At 40.7% G+C, this 27,814-nt stretch overlaps 1 protein-coding gene across 2 annotated transcripts; it reads left to right on the forward strand.

Moving 5' to 3' along the window:
• Positions 1-27,814, forward strand: slc16a4 (solute carrier family 16 member 4). 2 transcript variants are annotated; one of them, XM_010741166.3, is made up of 11 exons: positions 1-938; positions 1,331-1,407; positions 4,433-4,563; positions 11,216-11,348; positions 11,894-12,026; positions 12,249-12,392; positions 12,539-12,700; positions 12,847-13,491; positions 20,920-21,131; positions 23,378-23,471; positions 24,721-27,814. In XM_010741166.3, the coding sequence occupies exons 4-11, from the start codon at positions 11,232-11,234 to the stop codon at positions 24,978-24,980; spliced, it is 1,767 nt and encodes a 588-aa protein (XP_010739468.1). In that variant the 5' UTR covers positions 1-938; positions 1,331-1,407; positions 4,433-4,563; positions 11,216-11,231; the 3' UTR covers positions 24,981-27,814. The 2 variants fall into 2 exon arrangements, with proteins under 2 accessions (XP_010739468.1, XP_019114822.1); XM_019259277.2 differs by having other exon boundaries at positions 1,334-1,407.

The following is a 27,814-nucleotide window of genomic DNA, read 5'->3' on the forward strand; positions in this document are numbered from 1 at the left end:
CGCACACACACACACACACACACACACACACACACACACAGCAACCAATCTGTCAGCATTGTTATTTTATTGTTGTACAAATTAGGCATGTGTATCTTGTCTTTTTGCTCTGTTACTCTCAAATCCAAGGCAGTCATGCACAGAATAACAACCTTTAATAAACTTTAACTTTGTGACTTTGTGCTGCCCTCTCTGCGTTAAGTATTCATTATATTCTCCTTTGCTTAATGTTTCGTGGATAACCAATTAACTCTCTTTGACAGAAGCTTGAAAATATTCCCAGAAAAGAAAAAGAAAAAAACAAGTTTGCAGCTTTAATCATTAATTATAAGAAGCCAGAACTGGGCCAGGTGTATGCACGTGTATGCAGGTATTCATGTACCAGGGGAGATTTCACTCATCCCACTCATGATAAAAGGAGAAATTTCTTGCAGTGGTGTTCAGAAAGCCCTCCTATCCTGCTGGCACATGGTTTCCTACCTGCATCACAGTGCAGCACGTCTTGGTGGCGCACTGGCCAGGACTCGTGTAAAGTCTGCGGTGGCTCTGGTGTTTTGACTGCAGAGCTTTTCTTTCTTTTTCTTTTTTTTTTTCCTCCCTCTGAGCCCTCGAAGAGGTTCACTGCTACGTCTCAGTCACGTGGCTCTCCTCAGTGAAGGCTTTGCTCTCTGCGGCTCTTTGGCACAGCCAGCGATGTTGAGGCTGAAATGTGAGATGCAACACAGAGGGACTCGCTCATAGAGGCAAAGTTATGGCACGGTCATCATCGGAGAAAAGGGTCCCGCAGCAAATTTTCTCTGCCAAAAAGTCCCTCACCGGTGACGAGCACGGCTTTCTGGGATGCGCAACTCCGCAACGAGATATCACACAATTACGCGTCAAGTTCAACTAATTGAAAATTGGGACAGAAGCTCTTCGAGGACTGGAGGAGAGCTCAGGTATGTTTTTTTTTTTTTTTTTTTTTTTTTTTTTTTTTTTTTTTTTGCATATTCACATAAATCAGCACACTCTTCGTTTTAAAATACGAAATGACTAAATAAAAAATATTCCTTTTTAATAATATTACGATTTTTTTTCTTTTATTGGTGAAATATTGCTCACAACAAACTTTTCTCCCCTGAAACATCAAGCACAAGTTATCCTCCCAGACTGACCGTCGACAGCTATTTTTGTTTTAACCCAGTTTTGCGTCAGTGCAGGTTTGCGCGTGTTTGCGCCTCCCTTTGACAGACTTAACCAGGATGACATTTCTTCTTCTTTCAAAAGCTACGCCTAATGTGTCAAAGCGTCTGACCTCTCACATCTCACATCTTTTTTTTTCCTCTTCCAGCAGTGTTGAGTTGAGTGAGGAACACGATGCAACAGGCCTGTTTAGTGGAGATAACAACTAGTTCACAGCTGCATACGGTAAGACCGCCCTGTTTTCTGCCCACTGTAATACGGTTTTGCTTATGCATCTGGGAACTAAGCCAAAAGCTTTGAACTAAATACGCATTTACTACATAATCTCACAATTCTTCAGGAATGATGACTGGCTGCTCTCAGAACTCATTGTGGTCAAAGTTGGAGGCTCCAGTTCCTTGGTGGATGAAATAGCCAGACAAATAGTTACAGGATAAAAGAAAATAATTATTATTGTTTTAAAAAGATTGCACACACAAAAGAGTTTCTAAAAGCAAGTTAGTAAAATTTACTTGGAAATACAAAATACTCTAAAGTTCAAAGGTTAGTTCAGAAAAGCTCCAGCTATCAATGCATAGTCTGCACAAAAACAGGTTATTGGCAGGGTTGGAATGATTAATTAAATCTTTTCAGGAGGAGTCAGTCAAACAAAGTGTCCTGGTATGATTAAAATTTGCACTGCTGATCACTGGGAGAGTGAACAAGTGAACAAGATTTATCACCACTGTCTGAGTAAACTTTTACTTTCACTTGCACTTAAAAAAAAAAGAATACATTTGAAGGCAATAATGCTGGAGAGGGAGAGGGAGTATCATTTTACCAAGTATTGCTCTGTGGTTATGGTGTATACTGTATATGTACTGTATACTGTATAAAAGGGATCTATTACAGTGACATCAGCAGATGTGATGTGGTGTGTATTCTCAAACTACCCCACTTTTTCAGACTTTTACACAATGTTTCATGCAGTGTTGGAGAGTGATTTGTAGCTATTTTGGAAGTGGGATTTTTGTTTGACCCACTTTGTTTTTTTTCTTTTACAATTCGCCTGGCCTACCTTGAAGCTGATTAACTTGTCTTCGCACCAGGGCATGGCTCCAAGCCCAGGCTGACGATGTGTCAGTAATGTAAATAATATACGATTGACTGTTTGCCAAAAGACATATCTGCTCTGAAGTGTCAGCTCTTCTCTTGAAACTGAAAAAAAGGTTAAGTGTTCTCATGCAGTGGTCTTGTTAGAACAATCAGATGCGCCATGTTCTTGCAGTCAAACCGCATATCCATGACAAGTTTACTAAACTAAAACAAACACAAGTGAACAAGACAAACCTGTAGTTTTTTGTTTTGTTTTACACGGCACAGCTTTTGTTAAAGGGTTGCTCTCCTAATTCCTGCAGGTGTGGACACTTTCCTTCTCACTGAGGATGTAGCAAGAGCTGAGAAGTCAGAAACAGATGGGCACCTGGCTAACTTAATTTGTGGAGTAAGCAGAATGCAATATATTCTCAGTGCTACAGAGAGGGCTATGTTAAGTCAGACTGGCCCCAGTTCATAGGCCACATTCTTTGAAATCTGAATTTGCTCACCAAATATGTGAACAGCTCATGCAGTCAGTCACTTGTAAATATCAAATATCACCTTGTCTTTATATAATAAAAAAGCAATGGGGGAAAAATAGAAGTCACACATACACTTTGAACAGATGTTTGAACAGTACTTTTTTTTTAGTTTTTAGCTAAGTTGGTCAGTTTGCCACTTTGGTCTGAAATATATCAACAACTGTTAGATTGATTGCCGTGAAATTTTGTGCAAGCATTGGTGGTATCCATAGGATGGAATCAAATGACCTTGGTGATGCCCAGACTTTATTTTTAGCACCAACAGTACAGGTCAAACTCTTCACTCATCCAGTGAAATATCTATGGATTTGTGCAAAATTCTGTGCAGACATTCAGGGTTTCCACATGATGTATCTTCAAGGCTGGTCACTGGTATAAGCAGGCGGTTGCTTAGAGCCACAACTGCTAGAAGAGCCACGCATTAACCTGGACGTATGTCGATTGCTCCTCACTTTCTACGGTGTAAGGTTGACTGACTTGCTCAGAAGCTGTGTACTGTCACGCAATGACCGTGAGACTCATGCAGTGAACCACATGTCCATTACCTACAGATTCATATCTGTTGCTTTCATCCTGCAGTCTGAAATGTTGCACTGTGCTACTTGTCTGTCTGTCTGTCTGTCTGTCTGTCTGTCTGTCTGTGTGCTGTCTGCAGCGTTGCACACTGTCATTATCAGTTATCAATTTGTTTTTGACTGCGTCACAGACCTGTGTTGTCATTTTGAGACTCGGTTTGTAAAGTTTTGTCAACACGTGAGAAAGGGTCTGACACGGAGAGTCGTGTGCTACATTTGTAAAGTAACGACTTTGTTTGTAGTATATTTGTGTAACTGGCTTCATTCAGCGGCTCTTCTGGCAGCAGCACAGCGTCTCTACCTCCGGCACCATGAGTTACTATGGTTACACCTGAAACTTTCTCATGATTCTTCCTCAATGCTGAAATCTTGAACTTTAACATAAGTGTAGGTGACAAATCAAAAACCAAATAAACGGGAAGCCTCAAAGCCCCTCCCTCATAATAAATAACGAATTATGTATGTTAAATTGTCGTGTGTGCAAATCATCATCATGCTTTATTATTCTTTATGTAGGTATTTATTCCTGCTCTTATTGATCAGACAGGACCACTGGTTAAAATCTTTATTTCGCTGCAGTAAATATTTAGTTAATCTGTGTAACCACAGCACCTCTGACATGCTGAGAAATCCTGATAAATCTGAACAAAATGCAAAAGAAGAATTTCCCTCTCTTCTCTCTCTAGACTGACTTTCGAGTTTAATAAGTTTGTTTTCTGGACAGAATGATGCTTACTTTTCACATGTTACTGTTTGTAGCTGTTTGCCAACCCTCAAAGAGAGTAAGAGATTTGATTTTGATTTGATTTGATTTGTCCATCTCTATTGTGGCAAGTATGTGCTCATTCAGTTATTTAACTTCTCAACAATTACCGGATGCATTGAATTTGTAAATACAGAATATTCATGTCCAAAATCTACATCTACATTGTAGTATTGTCGAGAGTGCTACTTATGCTCTGCTTTCAGGTGTTAGAGATGTGATCTGCACTGATTGATTTTTATCTGGTCTTGACATTTGTTACTTCACTTATCACTGTCCACTTCTTGTTGCAGGTGTAACACTAATCTTGATGCAGCCATAGTTACAAGTGCCCTTCGACCAACCTGAGAATGACACTCAGACAATAGGATTCCTGAGTTTCTTTGTCAGAGCCTTCAGGTATTCAACCAAATCAGCATAAGAGGTAACTCAATATTCTTGCTTTATCATAATATTTCTTTGTCTCTTACAGTCTTGCTCCCAAAATTTGTTTCCTAAATATCCAGCTGGATTAAAAGTACAATGTAACTTACATTCAGTTTATCTCCATTAAGATAAGTGCATCTGAGGTGAGCCGTCACTACAAAAAAATAAGTCTGATGTCATGTCACACCCAAGCACTCCCATGTCTGGGAAATGAGGCCAAGTGCTAAAAACTGTAATTCCTCGAGCAGCCGCTTGAGACAGGTCACAGAAGTGAATCAATCTGTATAAGTGTGTATATTAAAATGTCCAACTTCACAGCAGAAATAAACATGTTTACAGCCTGGTACAAAAAACTGTTTTGGTCTCTATAGCTAATTTTCCCATTCATGACAACTGTGCCGAGTTTGAATTTCTATTTAACTCACCCACTCAAATGATATTAAGGCTTAAATTTATGCAGTATTAACAGCATGGCCACTTTGATTGACATGTTAGTGCCGTTACAGAGGGTTTATTAGACCACCCAGGCGTCATTTGGCCCGCCTTAGGACAGCTGATGATCCGCGTCTTTGCTGATATTTAGATTACCCGGGAGGTAGAAGAAGCAGTACACCCAGCACGGCGGTGGCCAGCGTCGCATATTTTCAGCTTCAAAACCGGTGACGTAATTCATGCTCTTTATACTGTCATTGGTCACATCACATCACATTATGTCACAAAGTTAGGAGAGGTTTTTATTGTTGTTTTTGGGTTTGCTATTAGTAAAATGTTCTTTGTAATGGCCATCACTTTTTAGATGTTCTGTTCAAATATTAGGCAACATTTTTAAAAATCTTTTTAATTTAATTTAATTTTATCTATTTTATTTTGATAGTCCGCCAAAGTCTATCTACCAAACAGCCAAATAGTCTGTCAAAATAATGTGAGTTTTTTTTTATCTATGGAGTATATGTGCCAATTAATGAACATCCACTGAACATCCTGATCAAACCTTAAAAACATTATGGTAATATTAGAACAATTTTATTCATGAAACAGTTGAATTGTTGAATCTCAATTCATAAGCTGTTGAAATATTACAGATACACTGGTTCTCAAACTGCGGTATGTGTAACACAGGTAGTACGTGACCTCCTTACAGTAATATTTAAAGGAATCTCTGAAATATTTTTTTAATGTAATAAATGAATAAGAAAGAGAAAGCAATGAAGTTAATGTGAGGCTTCAGCAGCCTGAATTAATCAAATCAATGGTTATCTTCCAAAGTTATTGTCTTGTTAGTGTGAAGTCCCATCTGTTTTATGATAATATTTGGGCCACTATAGCAGTGGAAGAACGTATGGCTTTAGGGCACTTTTATATCTTTTATATCACATGTCTTATAAAAAAAATTAACACTGAAACTGCATCTTTCATCAAAAGTGTATGATTCTCTCAAGTTTGTTTTATGACTCCAAACTCTCTATCATCCTTTATCTGTAACCGTCTATCCTCATCAGGGTCATGGTGGGCTGGAGCCTATCCCAGCTGACTTTGGCTGAGACCAGGGGTACACCCTGGACAAGTCACAACTCTCTAAACTAGTGCACCGGATATAGAGAACACCATGTTTGTTTAACCCTGAACCCAAATAAAACAGCAAATTGTTGGTTTCCACAACTTTACTGGATCTTAACAGTCCAGAAGCAGCCAGGACACAAGGGGAGAGAGAAATGGTATGGCTCCTCCAAAACACAGGATGTGTGGATGTGCCCCAGCACAGCACTCAGCTGTCAGGAAGTCCCACAGATAGTTGTTTTTATGCTTCAGTTTTAAACAAACCATACAGTATGTTGATTTGTGAGCTTTAGAGGTGCTGATGGGTGGATTTTGTCATCTGTAAAGCCTTTGGCATTTTGTTAGATCCTTTCACTTATTTCACCCCTAGTCCCATGAAAGAGTTATAGCCATGTCACACCTTGTTTTACTGTCTTAAGTTTTAAGGTCACGTTGCAATCGAGCTTCATTAGATTGAGAGGCAGTAAGAATGTTGTCTGTCTGGTTGGGGCATGTAAAAAAACATGTTGAAGTGTTTCCACGAAAGAATAGATAGAACAGTCTAGAAACAGACAGGAAGACATGCAATACAGGTCCCCGACCAGAACCGAGGATGTGTGAATTCACCCCAACACAGCCCTCAGCTTTCAGGAAGCCCCACAGATAGTTGCTTTTATTCTTTAATTTTTATACAAATGTGAAAAAATAAGATTTAACATCTTAATTATTAACATCATGATTAGTGAGCTTTAGAGACTCTGGTAGGTGTCATTTTGTTACCTACAGAGGTGTCAATCTTCTCATCTAAAGTGAATAGCTTTTTTATTTACGCACATGCATGCAGGTAATGTGATACACACAATCATGCCAGTGATTTCACACTGATTCACGGTTGACGGTAACATGCAGCATTGTACCAGCAAAGGCAGAGAGGCAGAAAACAAGCTGGTAAACATGGATGTGAAGAATTTAGATAGTTAAGTTAGTTTTGAGGAAGGAAATGTACATTGTTGTCAGTTGTTAGAGCTCACAGATACACACGTTATTGTGTGTTGTGATTTGGTGACGCTGAGTGTAAACAGAAACTTTTGTTTGTTTACAAGGGAACTGCACGGGGCCCCTTTAAGACTTCTGTTTTCAGTTTGCCCGGTCCAGACTTGGACTCATAAATCAGGCATTCAGAAGGTGAAGGTGAAAAGATCTGTTAATAGTATCTTATTAGCTGTTGTTGAGCCTTTTCCCCTGGAAAAACTTAAATTCAAATTTAGACTGGCCACATAATGTAAAAATCTGAGATAATCTCCTACTGGTGTGCAGAAGCATGATGTTAAAACCACTCTACAAAGCACTGATCTCCAATCCCCCATCGTTTAAAACCCTCAGACCCCCAGCACATTCACAAACATGCACTCAAGCACACTCTGAGGACAACTTGTGAACAGCACATGGGGGGAAATACTTTCCTCGCAGTACACTGGCCCAATTCATTCCCATTTTAATCCGATCTGTGCTCTCTGCCTAATTTGGTCTCGGCTTCTTATACATGTACAAGTCAGACTGAGTTAAGGATGCAGGTTACAAAAGACTGGTGATAAACTTTACTATGGTTTACTATGCCTTCTCCCTATACTTGAGTCCAGGTCATTTTGCTTTCCAGCATCTGAGGTTAAGTTATTTTTCATGCTCTACACGTTTGACAGTGTAAAAAGGGCTGGTTTTCAAAATCAAGTGTGTAGGATTTAGTGGCCTCTAACGGTGAAGATGCAAATTGCAACCAACTGAATACAGCTCTGGCCTCACCCTCCCTTCCAAGTGTGAAGGAGAAACTACAGCGAAACCCTATTTACATTAACACATTTACATCATTTAGCTGACAAAAGCGACTTCTTAAAGCACTAACACGTGAGATTTTTTCAAACGTGAAAAAAATCATGACTTTTGACCACAAAAAAACACTTTGAATGGCAAAAAAACATTTTCTTTTACTTCATGGGCCTCTCCCCATCACAGGATGAGTAAAATGGATGCCACCACACTTTCCAAGCCCAAATAACAGACAAGTTCAAGCATTATTAATAATATAATATTATATATATAAAATTTTACACAGCATTCCTGCCATACATTGCTTACAGATTTCAGTGGAGATAATAAATGAAAGGATTGATTCATTTTTTCACACCATTCAGAGCTTTTGCTCACTTTTTATAAAGCAGTTTGTTTCTTTGCTTGAGACTTCATCTTCTTACAGGGTGCATCGATTTCTCATCAATATTTGATTTGTTGTATTTCAAATTGCTTTATCCTACAGGTACAGCAGAAAAATAATAACCACTGTTCTGTTGTGCCTTTGTATGGAAACAACAATGGCTGTTTACTTTTCTTAGCGTTTAAGGACAACATGTGTATTTAAATCTAGTTTAGCTGGTTGGTTACAAATTCACAAAGTTCACAAAGTTTCAGCAGCCAAACAGGGTTTTATGTTTGTATTTGTCTGTTTGTATGTACAGTCTAACCTGTCTGTAGACCAAACTATTAAAGGATAGAGTTGTGCTCTAATACAAATAATCAGGTTATTTCAGAATCACTACAAACCACAGGAGCACAGATTCATTTCACAAAGCTGCAGTCTTATGGTTTAAGTCTTAACTTTATAAGTTAAACATATACTATATAGAATAAATGTCATTCAGGGACATGCATGCACACCAGAACATTACGCACACTAGATATGACTTATCTAAGAAAGAAACATTTAATTCTGAATGCACTCAGTAATCATTATAGCCCCTGTTAATTAGTGGAACAGTGTGAAACCTTCCAAGTAGCAGATTTTTTTGCTCTGCAAAAGGTTCGAGAACAACTTTCTGGAACTGGTCTCTCTGGGTTTGTGTTCACAAATTAAAATATCAAAGTTAAAAAATCATCATCATCAGAGCAATCTTTACCCCAACATGTCAAGGTCATCCTGTTATGTGCTGACAGGAAGTTTGCAGGGTGCACTTAATGTGAACACTGCTCAGACATTCGGTCCAGTGCAGTAGTTGTAATAAGAGCAAAAGAGGTGGAAGAGTAACCAGATTTAGCTGTACTGTAACTGATCTGTTTCACAGCTCAGTGACTTAACCACATTTTGTCTACTGTCAGTTATCCTTACAGGACCATTCTGTGCCATGACATAATAATAACAAATCCATGTTGTCTCCTTGAATAATTAACAATTATTTGACTTTTTGGTTTTCTGTGAAGTTGTTTGAGACAAAAATCACTGTAAAGAAGAGGAGTTCGGTGAGTCCATGGAGAACGACTTTCGAACGGCTTCAAGGAGGTTCTGGACCACCATCCGGTGGCTCAGGCGGGGGAAGCAGTGCACTGTCAACACTGTGTTCAGTGGGGGCGGGGTGCTGCTGACCTCGACTGGGGACGTCTTGGGTCGGTGGAGAAGTGTCTGGGCACCCCGTGGTGGTCTCGCCTATCTCTGGGGCTGAGATTGCCGAGGTAATCAAAAAGCTCCTCGGCAGCAGGGCCCCGGGGGTGGATGAGGTCCGCCTGGAGTTCCTTAAGGCTCTGGATGTTGTGGAGCTGTCTTGGTTGACACGTCTCTGCAACATCGCATGGACATCGGGGGAAGTGCCTCTGGACTGGCAGACCCGGGTGGTGGTTTCCCTCTTCACAAAGGGGGACCGGAGAGTGTGCTCCAACTATGGGGGGAACACACTCCTCAGCCTCCAGGAAGGTCTTTTCGGGGGTCCTGGAGAGGAGGATTGTCGAACCTCGGATTCGGGAGGAGCAGTGTGGTTTTCGTCCTGGTCGTGGACCTATGGACCAGCTCTATACCCTTAGCACGGTCCTGGAGGGTGCATGGGAGTTCGCCCAACCAGTCTACATGTGCTTTGTGGACTTGGAGAAGGCGTTTGACCGTGTCCCTCGGGGAGTCCTGTGGGGGGTGCTCTGGGAGTATGGGGTTCCAGACCCACTAATATGGGCTATCCGGTCTCTGTACTCCCGGTGCCAGAGCTTGGTCCGCATTGCCGGCAGTAAGTCGGACAATGTTTCCAGTGGGAGTTGGACTCCGCCAGGGCTGCCCTTTGTCACCGGTTCTGTTCATAACCTTTATGGACAGGATTTCTAGGCGCAGCCAGGGCGTCGAGGGGCTGCGATTCGGTGGCCTCAGGATTGGGTCGCTGCTTTTTGCGGATGATCTGGTCCTGTTGGCTTCATCGGAGGGTGACCTTCAGCTTTGTCTGGAGCGGTTCGCTGCCGAGTGTGAAGTGGCTGGGATGAGAATCAGCACCTCCAAATCTGAGGCCATGGTTCTCAGCCGGAAAAGGGTAGAATGCAACCTCCGGGTCGGGGATGAGATTCTACCTCAAGTGGAGGAGTTCAAGTATCTCGGGGTCTTGTTCACGAGTGAGGGAAGGATGGAGCGGGAGATTGACCAGCGGATTGGTGCAGCTTCTGCAGTGATGTGGACTCTGCACCGGTCTGTCGTGGTAAAGAAGGGCTCTCGATTTGCCAGTCAGTCTACGTTCCTACCCTCACCTATGGTCACGAGCTTTGGGTAGTGACCGAAAGAATGAGATCGCGAATACAAGCGGCCAAAATGAGCTTCCTTCACAGGGTGGCTGGGCTCTCCCTTAGAGATAGGGTGAGAAACTCGGAGCTCAGAGTAGAACCGCTGCTCCTCTGCATCGAGAGGAACCAGATGAGGTGGCTCGGGCATCTAGTGAGTATGCCTCCTGGATGCCTCCCTGGTGAGGTGTTCCGGGCACGTCCCTCTGGAAGGCGGCCCCGGGGAAGACCCAGGACACGCTGGAGGGACTATGTCTCTCGGCTGGCCTAGGGTCCCCCTGGAAGAGCTGGACGAAGTGGCCGGGGAGAGGGAAGACTGGGCCTCCCTGCTGAAGCTGCTGCCCCTGTGACCTGACTTAAACGGATAAGCGGGGGAAGACGAAGATGAGAGAAGAAGAAATTCATATTACAGATTTAGAAAATGATCAAGCTTCTCTTTTTGTGAAAATGTCTCTTTCCTCAAAACCTTATTGTTACACTGAATCAAAGAGACTAACTCAAGGAGATTATTGACATTTTCCTTTTTTTTTTCTCTCTCCTAGTGAAACCTAGGCAGCCATGAATCTGTTCAGGAAGGATGGCATGACAAATAAAAAGGAGAAGGAGAAAGAGATCCAGTATGAGGACCCTCCAGATGGAGGTTGGGGCTGGATGGTGGTGCTGCATTGCTTCCTGGTATGTCCACCTTGTTTGTGATCCTTAAGCTCTCAAAGATGCCATCATGTAGTTTAACAGCGTTGAACAGCACAACGGATCTTTAAGTACTAGTTTTCCCAACCACTGTGAAAATGCAGATACCGTATATTGTGTGCAATGATGTGTTCCCAATAGAATAGTAGCAGTGGAAAGACAAAACTTTAACCAACTATTTGTCGATGTAATGCTTCCACTCATTCATTCAGGGTTCATATGTTCCACAGAGCTGCAACAAGAACACTAATTAAACCTGAAAAAAGACATTTAAAGGGTCAGTTTGGATTATTTGGAGTGGGCTTGTATGAAGTACTTATCTATAGTCAGCATATTAGATCGGTTAGAACAAAGATTTATATAAATGTTTCACTGTCTCGTTGGAATGGGCTGTCTGACAGCAAGGTAAAGTGGTCAAAATATTTGAAATATAGTAGACAATAAGGTGGAAAAAATACATTTTCTTGCACCATGCAGTCTCTGCTAGCACCGGTATCTTTCCCATGATTTGCATGTTTGTGTTTGTGCAGGTAAATGTCCTCGTGATGGGAACACTGAAGAGTTTTGGGATCTTCTTCGTGGCATTTCAAGATGAATTTGGAGGCTCATCAGAGAGCATCAGCTGGATCGGTTCCATCATGTCAAGTCTGCGTCTGTCTGGAGGTTTGTATTGCATCACTTACACAACTGTGTGTTTACTCCATAGGCTGGATATAAAGTATATGTGTGCCCTCTCTCCTTCACATCCCCAATGAATTTGTAAGAACAAGAGCAAAGCTTTCACCATTTGGAGCCATGTTTCTGCTGCATGTTTAAACTTTGATGTTGAACAGCAGAAAATGAAAACGTTTGAGATTTACACTTCCTCTCCTGTATCATTTGTAGCACCCCTTGCCTCTGTGGCCTGTGCCAAGTTAGGAGCCAGAGTGACCTCCATTGCCGGAGCAGTGCTGGTTAGTGGAGGCTTCCTCATAAGTATTTTCGCCAACAGTGTTGTGTTCCTCTACATCAGCATGGGAGTGATAGTTGGTGAGTAGATACCTCAGAGAGACTCAGACCTGCCTTTATTACTCAAAGCTGAAAGACAAAGCTCATCTTTTGAATATGGAAATCATGTGAATTTTTTCACTTGTCTGGCCACATTGCTGTGACTGATAACGCTTTTTTCTTCCTAGGAATGGGTTTTGCACTACTATACCAATCATTCTCAGTAGTCACAGCGATGTACTTCCGAAAGAAGCTAGCAACAGCGTATGCGATTGGGCGTTCTGGGATGGGTTTGACCTTCGCACTTGCTCCATTCACTCAGCTGCTCTTGGACCAATATGCTTGGCAAGGTAGGCAGGATCTGTGAATGAGCAGGCAGTGTCAGGCCCTTATGCAATTCTTTGACTGTTGCACATTGTATAAAGTTAGAATATAGATGAAACACAGAATATATAAGGTGACATTTTGGGTCCTGAGCTTTCTTCATCCCCCACAGGGGCAATGCTAATTCTTGGCGGCCTCATGCTGAATCTGGTGGCCTCTGGGATGCTCCTGCGACCCATCAATGTAAAGCCGGCTGTGTCAAACCCTACCTCTTCTCCCATCCAAAAGAGCCCTGCTGTTTCCCTCAAGAGCTCCTCAGAGAAGGAATACACTAAGAGCTGCTTGAATGGCTTATCCAATGGCATCTCCAAATCAGACTCATTCCCATCCCCTCCTCCTGCCCCTCACGAGGATGTTGAAAAACTGGGGGGGCAGTGTACTCAGGAACTCCAGGACCAGTCTGTGAACCCTGAACTGACCAGACTGGTCCTCAATGGTGTGAATGGCCATGAACCCCACCATGACTTGGGTCAGTGTAAACCCACAATTCAGGACAGTTCTGCAGACCTCAATGGCAGCATGAATGGGTCTACCATTGTTGGATTTCCCTCACACGCCAGCACACCAAGTGAGATGCCTGTTAGCAAAGCCAAAGTACTGGATTTCTCCCTGCTAAAGGACCCATTCTTTTGCATCTACACTTGGTCATTGGTCTTCAGTCAGCTGGCCTACTTTATCCCATATTTCCACTTGTCTGCCCGTGCCAGAACCCTGGGCATCGATGCCATGGATGCTTCCTTTATCATCTCTGTGGCAGGTAAGGCACACATTAGTTTCCACAATAATAAGTTATATATAGTTTCCACTGTGTTCTTATGGTCCACTTCAAAGGAATGGTTTTACCTTTTGGTAAATACTGTTTATTCACATTTTTAAAGAAAGTTACATGAGAAAATTGATACAACTCCAACACCTTTAGAGCAATATTGCATAGAAATAGATATTTATATGATTTAGTGCACCCAGTTTCAGAGTGCACATGTATATTACCTTTGATCAAAAACTCATTGAGTTGAAAAATAACAGCCAAACATCAAGCAGGTGCAACAACACAAGACATAGCAATCAGCTAATATTATTTACAAGTCCAACAGTAGAAACCCAGCTCAGCATCGGTCTTTTATTTAGCCTTTTATTTTACAAAGCTCTTGCCAAGATTGATCTTTTCCAGCGATCTCTTGCTTGGCCACTCTCTCCTTTTCACCTCTTAGCCTACTCCATTATTGTTCTCTTTGCCTCTGCTATTATGTCCATAAAGTCTGCAGAGCCCAGTAACATTGCCCAGCTCCAGTTTTAACACAACACCAGTTCCCAGTTCCACTCTCCCCATCCCACACCCTGGGACTAAAAAACCTCCTCTTCCTGGTGGTCCAAAAACCTGTGGTACCAGTTTCTACTATACTACTGTGTATTATATAATTATATAATATATATATATATATATATATCTATATATATATATATATATATATTATCTATATATATATAATATATACACACACACACACACACACACACACATATATACACATATATATGGCATGCTGTTCTGGACATTAAACCTTTGAATATATGGAATAAAACCTTGAATATATTGAATGAAACCTTAAATATATTGGATGAAGTCTGAATATATTAAATGAAACCTTTAATATATGGAAAGAAACTTTGAATATATTGAATGAAACTTGACTGATCTTGTGTAACGTGTGGATGCTATAGCTAAAAGTGAGTGACAACGAGTCAGTCCACTCACAGTCTCGTTGCAGCAATATTAAACTATGAGGACATCATTAACACTGCGTGTACGGGCCGAAATACCGCAGATACCCCTGAACAATACCGTTTTCCTGACAAGGAAGTTCGCTCCCTTTTTAATCGTGGCAGACATAAAACAGGTCCGGCAGCTGTTTATCAGGCCAACCTGCATGCCTTCAACCTCACAGGTGTGCCCCACAACACCCAGTGTACAATCTCCACCCGTACACAAGAAAGGGCCCAAGACACTGTATGGTTAGCTGGATATAGTTTTCAGGTGATTTAATGAAGGTAAAACACAGTGAATGGTCGTGCGTAATGGCACTGCGCTCTGACGCGGCACTTCTCCGGGACTGGAGAAGCTGCTGCGGCTACAGGGATTTCATGAACTGAATGAGAAGCTCTTCATATATTGTTTAGATACCATAAGAATCACCCACATTCATAGACCATTGCAGGGTGAATATTTTATGATCTGCTACACATTGTCAGCTTTGGGCACGTTACTCACACAGCGGACTGTGGACAGACAGACAAATGCATAATGAGATTATGCCGAAACTTTATGCCTGTTGTAGGCCTGCCACGCTTAAAAATCGAGCGAACTTCTTCGTCAGAAGTACGGGCAGGGTATTGGGCAGGGGTATCGGGAGGATTTTGGCACGCATTCGCCAGTGTATTTATCATGTCCTCATTGCTTAATATTGCTGCAACTAGATTGCGGGCGGCCTGACTCATTGTCATTCGCTTTTTACACAAGATGGCTGCAGGCACTGCCACGAAGTCTGACGTCAGTGAAGTTTCATTCAATATATTCAAGGTTTCATTCAATATATTCAAAGTTTCATTCCATATATTCAAAGGTCCATTCAATATATTCAAGGTTTCATTCAATATATTCAAAGTTTCATTCCATATATTCAAGGTTTAATTTCATGAACGGCATGCCATAATATATATTCTATATATATATATATTTTATAATATATATATATATATATATATATCATATGTTGCTTAAGGTTATCATTTAAAACAGAAGTATGAAAAGATACAAAACAGTCACTTATAAGTATATCTGTCAGGTACAGTATTTCTCCTGACTTTGGACTAAATATGTAATTCTCATCTTCTAGATTAGACACCAGTCATATAGTCAAATAAAAAACCTCATGCTCTTTACAAAACTGATGAGCGTGACTCCTGATTAAATACACACTTGATTAGCACCATTTGTGTTTGAATGTGGCTTCCAGCAGGGATTATACAGTGACTGAGAGGAGGGAGGTCCAGGTTTCTTTAAAAATATGTTTAAGAAATAATGCAAAAAAAGTCCTCTGTCAACTTCTGGGCATTAATTATTTGTGAGCTGCTCAGACTCTGCAGTCTTACGTAATGAATGTGCTTACATAAAAGCTGAACTTTGGTCCACTGGCCAGGGTGGGGAGGTTCAGTAGTATGCCATTGATGAGGCTGCTCTATATGAACAGAAAACAGCATTAACATTTTGACCACTGACCACATGTGCGTGTAATTCTTTAAGAGTGCTTGGTCTGGCTTTGTGAATAATTGAAATGCTGCAGATGGGGTTATGCATTTTTGAGTTACATGCTTCTGTTTTATAATCCTTCCCTTGGTAATCAGTCTTCAGTAGACAGATATTGTACCACCTTCGGTGAAAGGTGTCTTTTACATAAGATTAATGACAGCTAAGTGGTGTGAAACACATATGTTACCACATACTGTACGAGGTAATAATTGTTTCAATTTTGCATCAATGCTCTGCCTAAAGGACTGTTTAGGTGATGCATTTTGAAAGAAAATCGTAATTTTAAAGTATGGTATGTCGATGGCCTGGAAAAATTCACTGTTTTCTTTGTCAGCACTGGTGTGCAACAGCAGCTGGATGCCACCACTGCTGGAGAAATGAAAGAAAGAGGACACTATGGCCTGCACACGAAACACAGCTGGGATGAAAACATTTATGGATAGAGCCAAAACTATGACTGGGGTCAAATAACACTGCTGTATGGAATTACACACACTAAATGTAACTGGTATGAGATCTTTAACTAATCTCTACAATGTTTCCATGGAGGTGTAACAAAAACCGGAGGACTGTAGGTGCCTGAATTTTCACTGATGGTCTGTGAGGTTGCTTATGAGCTTCATGCCAGCGATCAGTGCCAGCGAGCAGCAAGACTGACAGATTCTTTTGACTCAGACACGTTTGTTCTGTCACATTCTCTGGTCATGTGCACGGCAATGAGAGAAAAAGGGAGACAGAGCTAGAGAAACGGGGTGCCACCCACACCACAAAGCCACCATGCCAGTATCCTGCTGTTCCTCTTTCCCCGACCAAGTGCTTGTCATAGAGGCCCATTGACTCAGCTGAGGGAGGGAGGCCACTATCGTCCGGGTCAGTCTGTTCGTCAACCCTCAGCCACCAACACTGGAGCTAAATGAAGTCGCTAAGCAACAGCTAACTGAGTAAATTTGCTGGCGTGGTGACAAGAGGGGCTCACAATTTAGTTTGAGTCCAGTTCTAAAGTGGCTGATACTTTGCGGAGGAGCACTGAAGCAGCAGTATGTACAAAAGAGGAGCCACGACAAGCCAACTGCAACCTCAGAGAAGCTGGGAAAACCAACATGCCTTTTATAACTATGTCTCTTTTTGAACACCTTTTATACAGATAGAAATGGACAGAACTAATAATTTCCCTGGTGCAGTTGGCTCAAGGTGCTACTTGGAGAGGCCAAATTTAAACGGACTTGTGCTCAGTTTGAAGAAGAACAGCTGCAGGCCTGGACCAACCTGCTGAGGCTAAAACACACAAACAAACTCACAACTTGTCTGTATGCAAGCAGGGGACACCCCAGGACACTGTGTTGGGTCGCTAGAGGAGGACACATAAACACAGCACAGCTGCCTCATGTCATCTCGCTAACCTCAGAGGAGAGGGACGCTCTAGATTCTGTTATGTAAGGAAACAAGTGTTCACTGTCGAGGCATGTCATTGATTATTCATTTGAACTTCATTCAAAGCCTTGAAGACTGAGGATGTAGCTGATCATTAATTACATCCATTTGTTAATTTATGTAGATTAATGTAAACCTTATTCACAATAAAATATAAACACTTGACTTCATAATACGTACATATTATATAGAACCTTAAACATATTCAGCAGAATTTTGATCAGATTTTACTTCCAGCTGTGTGCCTGAGTGGCTGCAGCCTCTGCCGTTGTGGTGCAGAGGCTGAGCAAAGGATGGGTAACTCTGATCTGCATAGAACCAGTTTGTTTCATTGATCAATGGCTCAGCGCTGCCTGCTTGTAGCTATTCCTGCAACAGTCAATACACCACTGCAGTTTCTGCACCGCCTATCGCGTTCCAGTTGACCTCAGCATAGAGCAGCACATATCTGCCTAGTCATCATACCCGAATGGAGCAAACAATCAATCAGATGGTAGAGAGTGCATAAAGAGTAGTTTGCCTGGGTGTTACTGTTGTAATACATCCATACAGCCATTTCTGATTACATTCTTGTGATCAAAGAACAGCAGAAACAACTATAATTAGATTAGACACTACTCTATGTATAATGCAGGCCTGTGTAGTTTTGCTGCAGAGCATCAGTCTTTCCTCACATGCTTTCTTTGCCCCACCCTTACTCACATTCTCCCTCACACACACACACACTAGCACTCCCTCCAGGCTTTGATTAATAAATTGCTGCATTACAGTATGTCACTGCACGAGATGTGTCAAATTCACAGGTCCCTGCAAACAACTTTGTTTGTAAATACCTTTATAGATTAGGTGCACTTAAAGGTCTAGTGTGTCAGATTTAAGGGACATCTATTTACAGAATGTCAGAAATTGACTATAATATTCATATGTATGCTTACATTAGTGTATAATTAAAGCAAAATAAGAATTGTTATAATTTGTTACGTTAGAATGAAGTCCCAACAGGTTTATCTCAAAATCAAAAAAACAACATGTATTGATTTATGATACAAATGTCATGTTGTAACAGTGTTGTGTTCACCTTGTGAGTCTCTGAGTGTCTGTCATGATGATGGAGATACCTCCTGTAACAGGCACTATGTGGTAATCTCTGTTTGTATGCCACTTTGTCTGTTAACACAATAGAGACATAACCGTAAAATGTTTAGTCATGTAACTGTATAGTTGAGAGAAGCTGGGAAAACCAACATGCCTTTTAGTGGAGCAATTACACCTTACATAATAGTTTAAATTTTAAAGGGTCAGTTCACTCAAATCACAATAAGACCAAAAAATACCAATGTAAGGAGGCCAACATATTCACAGTGGCAGTGCTAACAGGCTGATGTTCAGCAGGTTATGGTAACCATCGTAGTTGAGCGTGTTCTCAGGATAACATTAGTTTTGCATGTATTTAATTATAAACCAAAGTAGTAACATAAAACCAGATTGTACAGGTTATTAAACAAAAGCGTTTTATTAAATGAAAGTTTTAAGATTGTTTTAACAAAAGGAGGTGAGGCAAAAGGGAACTAAGGGCGAGCAAGTGCTGATTAAACGAACAACCAAATATAACAAAAGAAGAACTCTAAACAGAGCCTATACTATCTAACTAGAAAACCAAACGAGAAAGAAAAACCTCACTAACTAAGTCTAACTCTAAATAACAAAACCACATCAAAACAGCACTTCTAAATCTAATGGGTCTAACAAAAGTAGTCTACGTGTAATCAGTAGATATCTCTAAAACTAACTAAACCCTGCCCAGTCCCAATAAGCCAAACACAAAACCTCCAGTTACGAAACACAAAATACAAACAAACGAGTATCATCCGATACGTCACAATACAACCCAAAACGAGTATCATTAGATACATACGACGAGGCAAGCTCACAAACACACAACAACGAGTGAAGCCGCCACCATGCTCGGGCGGCTGTCGTTTAAATGCCCGGTGATGCTGCTGCGGGGGCGCTGTCATTGGCACCAATCCTGGCCCTGCCGCTGACGAAATGTTGTCCCCGCCTCCTCCAGTTTGGGGCCAACCAGGGACCGGCAACCGCACCTGTATTTACCTAGTGGGAACACACTGCACACACATATGCGCGGGGCGAAACGGCGGCAGCCGTAACAGTATTGGACAAATTTCAAATATATAACATAAAATTGACCTGATTATGTTTGATTCAAAGTTAAAGGTGTGTAGGATTTAAAAGCATCTAGCGGCTCTCGCCTCACCTTTTCCTTTCTTGTGTGAAGGAGAAACTACAGTGGTCGTGTAAAGTCAGAAAAAAAACAAAAGTCCAGATTTAGAGCCAGTGTTTAGTTTGTCTGTCTGAGCTACTGTAGAAACCTCGTAGAAACAAGGCAGACTCTGGAAGAGGACGCACGACATCTGTAGATATAGAAGGCTATACACTAATGAAAACAGAGTTATACATATTTTCAATTTCTGCCATATTCTGTAAATAGAGCCCACTCTTCATTTCACTTCACTTCACATTTCACAAGTATTTCACTGTCAGGTTTTTTTAATGTTGTGGTTACTGCAAAGAAACAGAAATGTGAGAAGAACATTTTAAAATCTAGCAGGTCCGGTCCCTAGGCTTTTAGTGGCCCTAAACAAGATTTTGTTTGTGGCCCTAAAACACTCCTAGTGCAGTCAACAAACTGGACATACCGCTAATAATTGAATGAGCATGCACACAATAGAGATGGACAAATCGCTTCATATCACATCTCTCACTCTCTTTGAGGGTTCAGAAAGTCACAAACAGAAACACTGTGTGAAAAGTAAATTAACGTACACTTATGTTATAATTCAAGATTTCAGCATTGAGGAACAATCAGGCTACATGATTTTATTGAGAAAGATTATAAAGTTTCAGGGCTTACCTGTAACCATAGTAACTCACAGTGCCAGACGGGAGGTAGAGACGCTGTGCTGCTGCCAGGCAAGCCTCTGAATGAAGCCAGTTACACAAATATACTCCAGACAAAGTCGTTATTTTACACAACTCTGTCAGAATAGTTCTAACATGTTGACAAAACTTTAAAAACCAAGTGACAGCACAGGTCTATAATACAGCACAACGCACAACACTGCAGACTGGACACAGACAGCAAACAGACAGACAAGCAGCACCGTGCAACATTTCAGACTAAGAAAGCGCGAAACATAAATCTGTAGGTGAATGGACGTGTAGCGTGAGAGCATGTGAAAAGTCTGCCTCTCTTATCTTATTCCTTCCTTTAAGAAACAGGAACAACTTGCTCTTATCTCAGAGACTCATCCTTCATCTTACAGTTTTACTTTGCTTAAAATTATTAGAATTTTTGCAACTATTGTTTGCTTTCCACTCTGTTCCTACCCCACCCATTCAGGCTTCATCTGTCCACTTCTGTTTCAGGTATCACAGAAACTATTGCTCAGCTAGCCTCGGGCTGGGTGACAGACAGGAACCTGTTCCATAAATACCACTACCACAAGGCCTACCTGATCCTCTGTGGCCTGGTCAACCTGCTGTCCCCACTGGCCACCTCCTACATCCTGCTGATGGTTTACGCCGTCTTCTTTGCCATCTTCTGTGGTGGATACATGGCTCTGCTGCTGCCTGTGCTAGTAAGAAAGCCACCCCATCTGAACACAGGGTTTCATTTTCAGTAATGCTTTGCTTTATAGGTCTGACAGTTTTGTAGAATTTCTTGGAAAATAATAAATATGTAACTTTAAATTCATATGAAGGTTCTTATTGTATTGACAACAGACTTCTATTACATTGTTGTTTGGCTGGTCCAGAACAGCATGAAGTGTTTCCTGATACATTTCAGGAATAAAACATGAACCACAGATGTCCAGGAATAATGAGCTCTGGTAATATGATATTTCCCGCATGAACAACAATACGGCGAGTTACAGTCGTCTCATCTGATGTGTGTAGAGGTGTATGGGAATATTTTCTAGCTGCGGTGACATTTGCACGGCCGTGCATAGTGGTATGGCAATCTGCTGCAGCACTTCATAAATTGGAGGCTGAAGATTTGTCAACTTATCTGTCCTGCTGTCTTCAGATGGCTGCAGGATTTAATATGATTTAAGCAGCTGGCTGTGGACAACAAACACTCAACAGATGTCTCCATTTAAAGCAGATAAATATTGCAGAATCAGTGGTACTCCTAGATAGTGCCGCTGTGTGCTTTCTCTATATCATTTGACTTTTGACAGCCTCACTATATTATCCGTCTGTAGATCATTTACCATGCAAGATCCCCTACAATATCAGACTCTCTAATCAGGTGAAGTCACAATAACTGTATTTGGGTGTGGAAACTTTTACACCATGTAAAAGTGGCTTCATTACATCATCGTGTCACGCAAGAAAGGGAAAAGTATCCTTGAAGCAGACCATTGAAGATGTTTCTTAACTGCCTCTTATGGGTGGAACAAGATTAAGTCAACGAGTATCCAGTGTCCTGAGGTCGTATCACACCTGAAAACAAAAACGTGAGGATGTACAGTATATAGTGTGATTTCACTTGGCGATGATGTGTCTTTAAAGGGCAGCACATGCCTCTGGACCTAAAAGTTGACAAGTATGATTGAATTTTTTTTACTTTTTGTGCCTGTATATTGAGACTTTTTTTGTCCATCAGATTAGGAGGAAATCCACTATCAAAGGCACCATCAAACTTCTTGATACTTTTAAATTAAAGTTTTATAAGTTTTAATTTTAATTAAAATTTAATTTTTAAAGTAAACTTTGAGACTATTGCTAGATCTTAAAAGACCAATTAATAAATGGGTTTGCCCTATCCAAGAGATGGTTGACTAGTTTCAGTGGCTTGAAATGGGGCCCAAGCAGTCATTGCCAGCTGTAACTCTTTCCATCTGGCAAAATAAGCACGGTTACACCAGCATACGAGAGACCTTAACCTGGCTGCATAATAATACTCTAGTAAGAATTGGCGGTCCATTCCTCCAAGTTCTTTATGTTGTTTATAATTAATTCTTGGTTTCCTGTAATTTGTATATGCCTGGATAAGAGTCTGTCCCATCACATTAACTCCTAGGTTGTCACTTTAACTGGTTAGTGTTGGAGGAGATACAGTAGTCATGGCTGAATATCCATTTAATTTAGAGATAAAATGATGCTTCCTCTCCTTACATCTGATTTTATCTTGGGAGTTAGGTCTATAGTTGATGCTGGATAAGCTTGTTAGGTCTTTGTTTAACTATGCACAGAAATATTTATTGAATCTGTGTCCCATTTCAGCTGGTATTTTTCTGTTGTAAATCTAGTAGGCTCATAATTAAAATCAAGGACTCAGGTGTCTTAGGTGTGTTGAGTTTGCTGCTAAATATATATTAAAATATCATCTGAAAATAACTGCATTTTTTGTTCCCCTGCCTATATTTGAAATTATTTTTATACTCTATGATTACTATGATTCTGGATTCTGAAGTAATTACCTCAAGAATCACTTTAGCCCTAAAAATATCATGTTGGTTTTCTGTAACTACTAGTAAGGAGTGTCTGTTTAATTATGGTTCAGAATACAGCTTTTGGAATCCTCTCCAGTTTATTTCAGTTCAAGCATTATTTATTAAAATTGCTACTCGTCTGTCTTCCTGGTTTTGTATATATTTAACTTCATCCTAATGGGTTTCCTGAAGAAAAACAATGTTTGAATGTTTTCATCTCACATTAAATAGGTATAATGTGAAGTATATGTGGTTATATGTGGTGCACGGTGCTGAAATGCATGTAAAAAACTGTTATCTTTTTATTTCAAAATGCAAAAAAGAAATAAGATGTCAGCCCCAGTGTATGAAAAGCTTATGGTTGAATGTGTTGTTCTGCTCTGCAGGTAGATCTTGTGGGGTCGGAGAAACTCAATAACTCCATGGGCTTCTCCATGTTCTTTGTTGGTCTGGGTTGCCTCACAGGGCCTCCTTTGGCAGGTAAGTGGGTCACGTCATGGAAAACCTTCATGAGTCAGACATGTGCTAACCCACTTTTCCACATGCATACAATAACAAACACACATATGTTCTGCATGTGCATGGGATTGTAGCTGTGACGTTACTGTTCATAAGTGATTTGTTACACAGAGGCCAATGTGGAGTTTGTACATGTGTTTATGTGTGTACTCATGCTTGCATGTGTGTCTATGACTCAAACAGAGTATGTGAATGGGGGGATCAGTGAAGGGGATGATAAGCCTTTCTTATAAACCTTCATTTTTTGGGGGGAGTTGTAGCACATTTTTTCTTGGGGCCCTGAATTCCTTGCAGTGGCTCCATGTGTGTGTTTGCCAGTCTGTGTGAAAAAAGAAACACACAGGAGAAAAACAACCTATAGTTAGTGCCGCCCTCATTGCAGACTGGGATTTTGGAGTTGCTTTGAGGAAAATGCATAGAGGGGTTACTGGGTCAAATTTCATCCTGCCAGCAAGCGAGTCAGTGCTGTGTTCATGGCTCAGTTTGACTCACTTTGTTGTGATGGCAGATTGCCATTGTTAGTCTTAGAGAGCAGTTTCTAATCTCGGATACAGTTTTTAGAATCCCTTCTCCATCAATCATCTGCTCAACATGTGAACTGGTGCATGAACATACTAATATACACAATGCTGAAACTTGCACAGAACCTGAACTACAGCATGTCATCATGATAAATGCATGCATTCAGCTACACTTTTTTTCTTCTGTGAATAATTTAGGCATTTCCAAAGAAAAATAACTTACCCATTTGGCTCTAGTTAAAACCTGGGGGTTACCTTGAACCTAGTGACATGGTCCCTGCCCATTCTGTTGGGCAATCCCCTCAGAGGAGCTTATGGATTTCAGGGTTGAAATGTGACGAATGACCCCTTTAAAGTAGTACGAAAATAGTGCGTGGCTCTGTTTACCATCCCTGCAGTCAAGTAAGAAACTGACATTGGCCAAATGATGGTAACACCTTCAGGCCACGGGCTAACATTCCTGTTCCTGTCCTATTTGTCACTTCCTAACTGTCAATAGGATCTTTAGTTAAGTCAGACCTGTTTTCTATCAGGCACTGACTTGTCTCCCATTTTCTTCTCAACAGAGCACACAAATGTGATACAGTGCTTTACTTGTAAAGTGATTTTATCCCAGCTCGTTTTTGTGCCTCCATGTATGGTTGTTGTTTTCAAAATTTCTCTTAAAGTGTTGTGTTTGTGTTTTGCAGGGTTCCTGTATGACTACACTCAGACTTATGACTGTTCTTTCTACCTGGCTGGCCTCTGTTATTTGCTCTCCTCCCTCTCGCTGTTCATGGAGCCACTGGCTCAGCGTTGGAAGGCCAGGAACAAACTGACTCGGGACAAGAGAGCAGAAAGCAGCTGTAAGACCAATGGCTGTTTCACCCCTGAACGCCTACAGAATTGCACAAATGAATCCCAGGGAAGGCCTTCGATTTTGAACCAGCATGCTAATAACGTGGTATAGGCCTGCATACCTTGGACCTTGGACACTATCTTAAAGTCTGGACCCAAGTGAACCTTAATTTGAGCAGGGACGTAACATGGGCCAAGGAGAAAAAGTTTATGACCTGCCTAAGATGTCTAAGAACATACAGTAGTCTGGATGTTGGTGAAGAGATGATTATGTTGAAAAAGCCAAAATTTTAGTGCTCTCCAAAATATTTTATCCAAGATTTTCTGTTCTTATCAGAGGTACAATACATGCATCCAAACTGAAGATAATCCCTTTCATACATCATCCAGCAGATTTTAATAGTAGCAGTTTTGCAGCCATAACTTATTATTAAACATTTTTTCAAGTGCAACAAAACTGCGCTCGCTTTGCAGTACCTTTTTATTGCTGGAATCAAAATCCCATCTTCAGCTATTCCTTTCTGTGATGACTTTAATGGAAACACATGAAGACATAAATTTTCACCTGATTCCTTTGGAAGCCTTTATCTGTATCTGTAAACCTGTACTCACTGATATGCACTTTGGGCCAAGTTGTGATTATGCTGCATGACATTTCCCCTGACCGGTATAAATGGTGTGCTCACATTTCCGTGATGTACACTCATATTCTCGTATATATCTTTACTATTAATATACTGGAGGCTTTTTTGTCAATTACTTCAGCATGCTTTCATGTAGACTCACCATTCAAACTTCAACATGAGCTGAGATATCTGTGCACCTCTTCAGATTTCTGGATATCATTTAGCTTTTCTACACGTCATTTTCTTTTCCTTTTTAATCCCTTCATATTCATTTATACTTATATACTACCTTTTGTACTTAATTAATTGTTTTTCTTCATCTCATCATTTGTCTGGAATCGCAGTTGAAGCTTTAAACTTTTTTTCAGTGCTTTTCAGGAGTAATGTGTGTTGTGCTGGTGACACCGATTTCTGGCAATGGAGCATTCAAAGGCAGTGAGACGTTGGACTAAAATCTCAGCACATAACCTGACCCTTTAACTTATTTTACTGATTTCACATAAAGTAACCCTTTCATCCTTTTTTTTTTTTAAACTCTTTACATGTCAACTGATTTCATCTCCTACTCTTTGACCTTAAAGTGCTTTCAGTGTCACTGCTTGGATGAACTCTTTCACTGCTTACAGTTCACACATTTCACTTCCAACTACGCCCCACAGTAAACACATCTTGACATTACAGCTGCTTTCATCTCTCTCTTAAAGTGACTTCAGTCAGCTGCTGTCACTGAGTACACAGCAACTGACAATTAAGAGAGTACACACTTCAACTGCGCATCTAGTACTTAAACAGACAGGATAACCATGTTCAGACCCAAACACATCCTGTCTCCTGAATGAAATTTCACAATTCAACTGATTTCAGCTGCCTTTAGCTCTAACGCTTTAACTGACACCTCAGCACTTCAATGTTAATCACATTTTAATGTGTTTTAACCCATTTGGTGTTTGCACCTGCAGTTTTTAGTGCAAGTGAGCATGCTTAATACTTTTCTTTTTTAATTGAAACCTTTTAAACACTGCAAAAAAACCACAAACTGCCTTTCTCCTTTTTGTTGAGCAGCAATGAGAATCCACTTTTGAATAATACCTTCAGATAAGACATTGCCTGTGAGCTATCTATGCAAGTGCACACCTGTCACTAACAGCTCACCGACCACCTCCTGAAAGAAGACGCCTGTTTGCTCAAGATTTAAGTTGGCCTCCTAAATATTTTGATTACATTTGAACTGAGTGGATATGGAGCAGATGAGCTCCTCTGAACAGCAGGGGTTTCTGTGTGATTATGTGTCATTTTATCAACTTTCATGTCTGTGAATCATCTGACCCACTCTGTTACAAATATGTTTTGCCGGGGTTGCCCATATAAATGTAGATGCATGGTGCCCCAACTGGACTTTTAGGAAACTGTTGCCCAGCCTTTACAGTGCCTGCAGGCAGCCAATTAATGGCAATGCAACTTTTAATTATATTGTGTTAATATATGGGAGTCTGTTGAATCCTTTTTTTATGTAGCAGAGGTTGTTGTGTTTTCACCAGTTTGCCTTACAAGGTACTGTATTGTATCTTTACTAACTTTTCTGTGATGTCAGCCAAAGACACATTAGAAACCTACCTACAACTTGAAGTTTATCATTAGTAAATAATAATAATAGTTTAGAAGATTTATACCATTTAAACCACTATGACCGCACATTATTCAGTCATTTCCATGAAGCGACAGACATGTTTTATTATGCTGCCCTCTTGTGGCAGAGGAATGCTTCTACGCAAAGAATGCTGTCTCAATTAGTACCAAATTATTCCCCCTCAACTCACTTTCACAATACTGAGCAAGGCTCTTTGTATTGTTTCAATAACGACAGTCATGCACAAAAGCTCTTTTGGCTCACGAGTTGCATTCACCACCAGTATGCTTTTGTGATTGAGGACCACTGAATATTTTGTACCATAATACATTTTTCATGGAAAGTATTTGATGCTTTAAAAAGGTAGAATTTGGTTTCGGGTTATTTGACTTGTTAGTTATCTGGATATTTTAAGGAAGCATATGTTGGAGAAATATATTACAGAATTTTTATGTCCCTTTGGTAATGTCTCAAACACCACTGATAAGGCGTTTGATCTCATGTTTTTGTTGCAGCAATTGCAGTTATGGGTAAAGCACTGTTTTGTCACTACTCTGGCTCATAGATTTGTGAACTGATAGTTTAGAAAATATGCTTAACCAATCATAGATATCCTGTTCTGAGCCCTTAGAGTTCATTTTTAAGCCTTGTAACAGTGCACAGTCAGCTGTAATAAACTGAAATGTGACTCAA

This window comes from Larimichthys crocea, chromosome XV (assembly GCF_000972845.2).
Source record: "Larimichthys crocea isolate SSNF chromosome XV, L_crocea_2.0, whole genome shotgun sequence".
Classification (NCBI taxonomy): Eukaryota; Metazoa; Chordata; class Actinopteri; family Sciaenidae; genus Larimichthys; species Larimichthys crocea.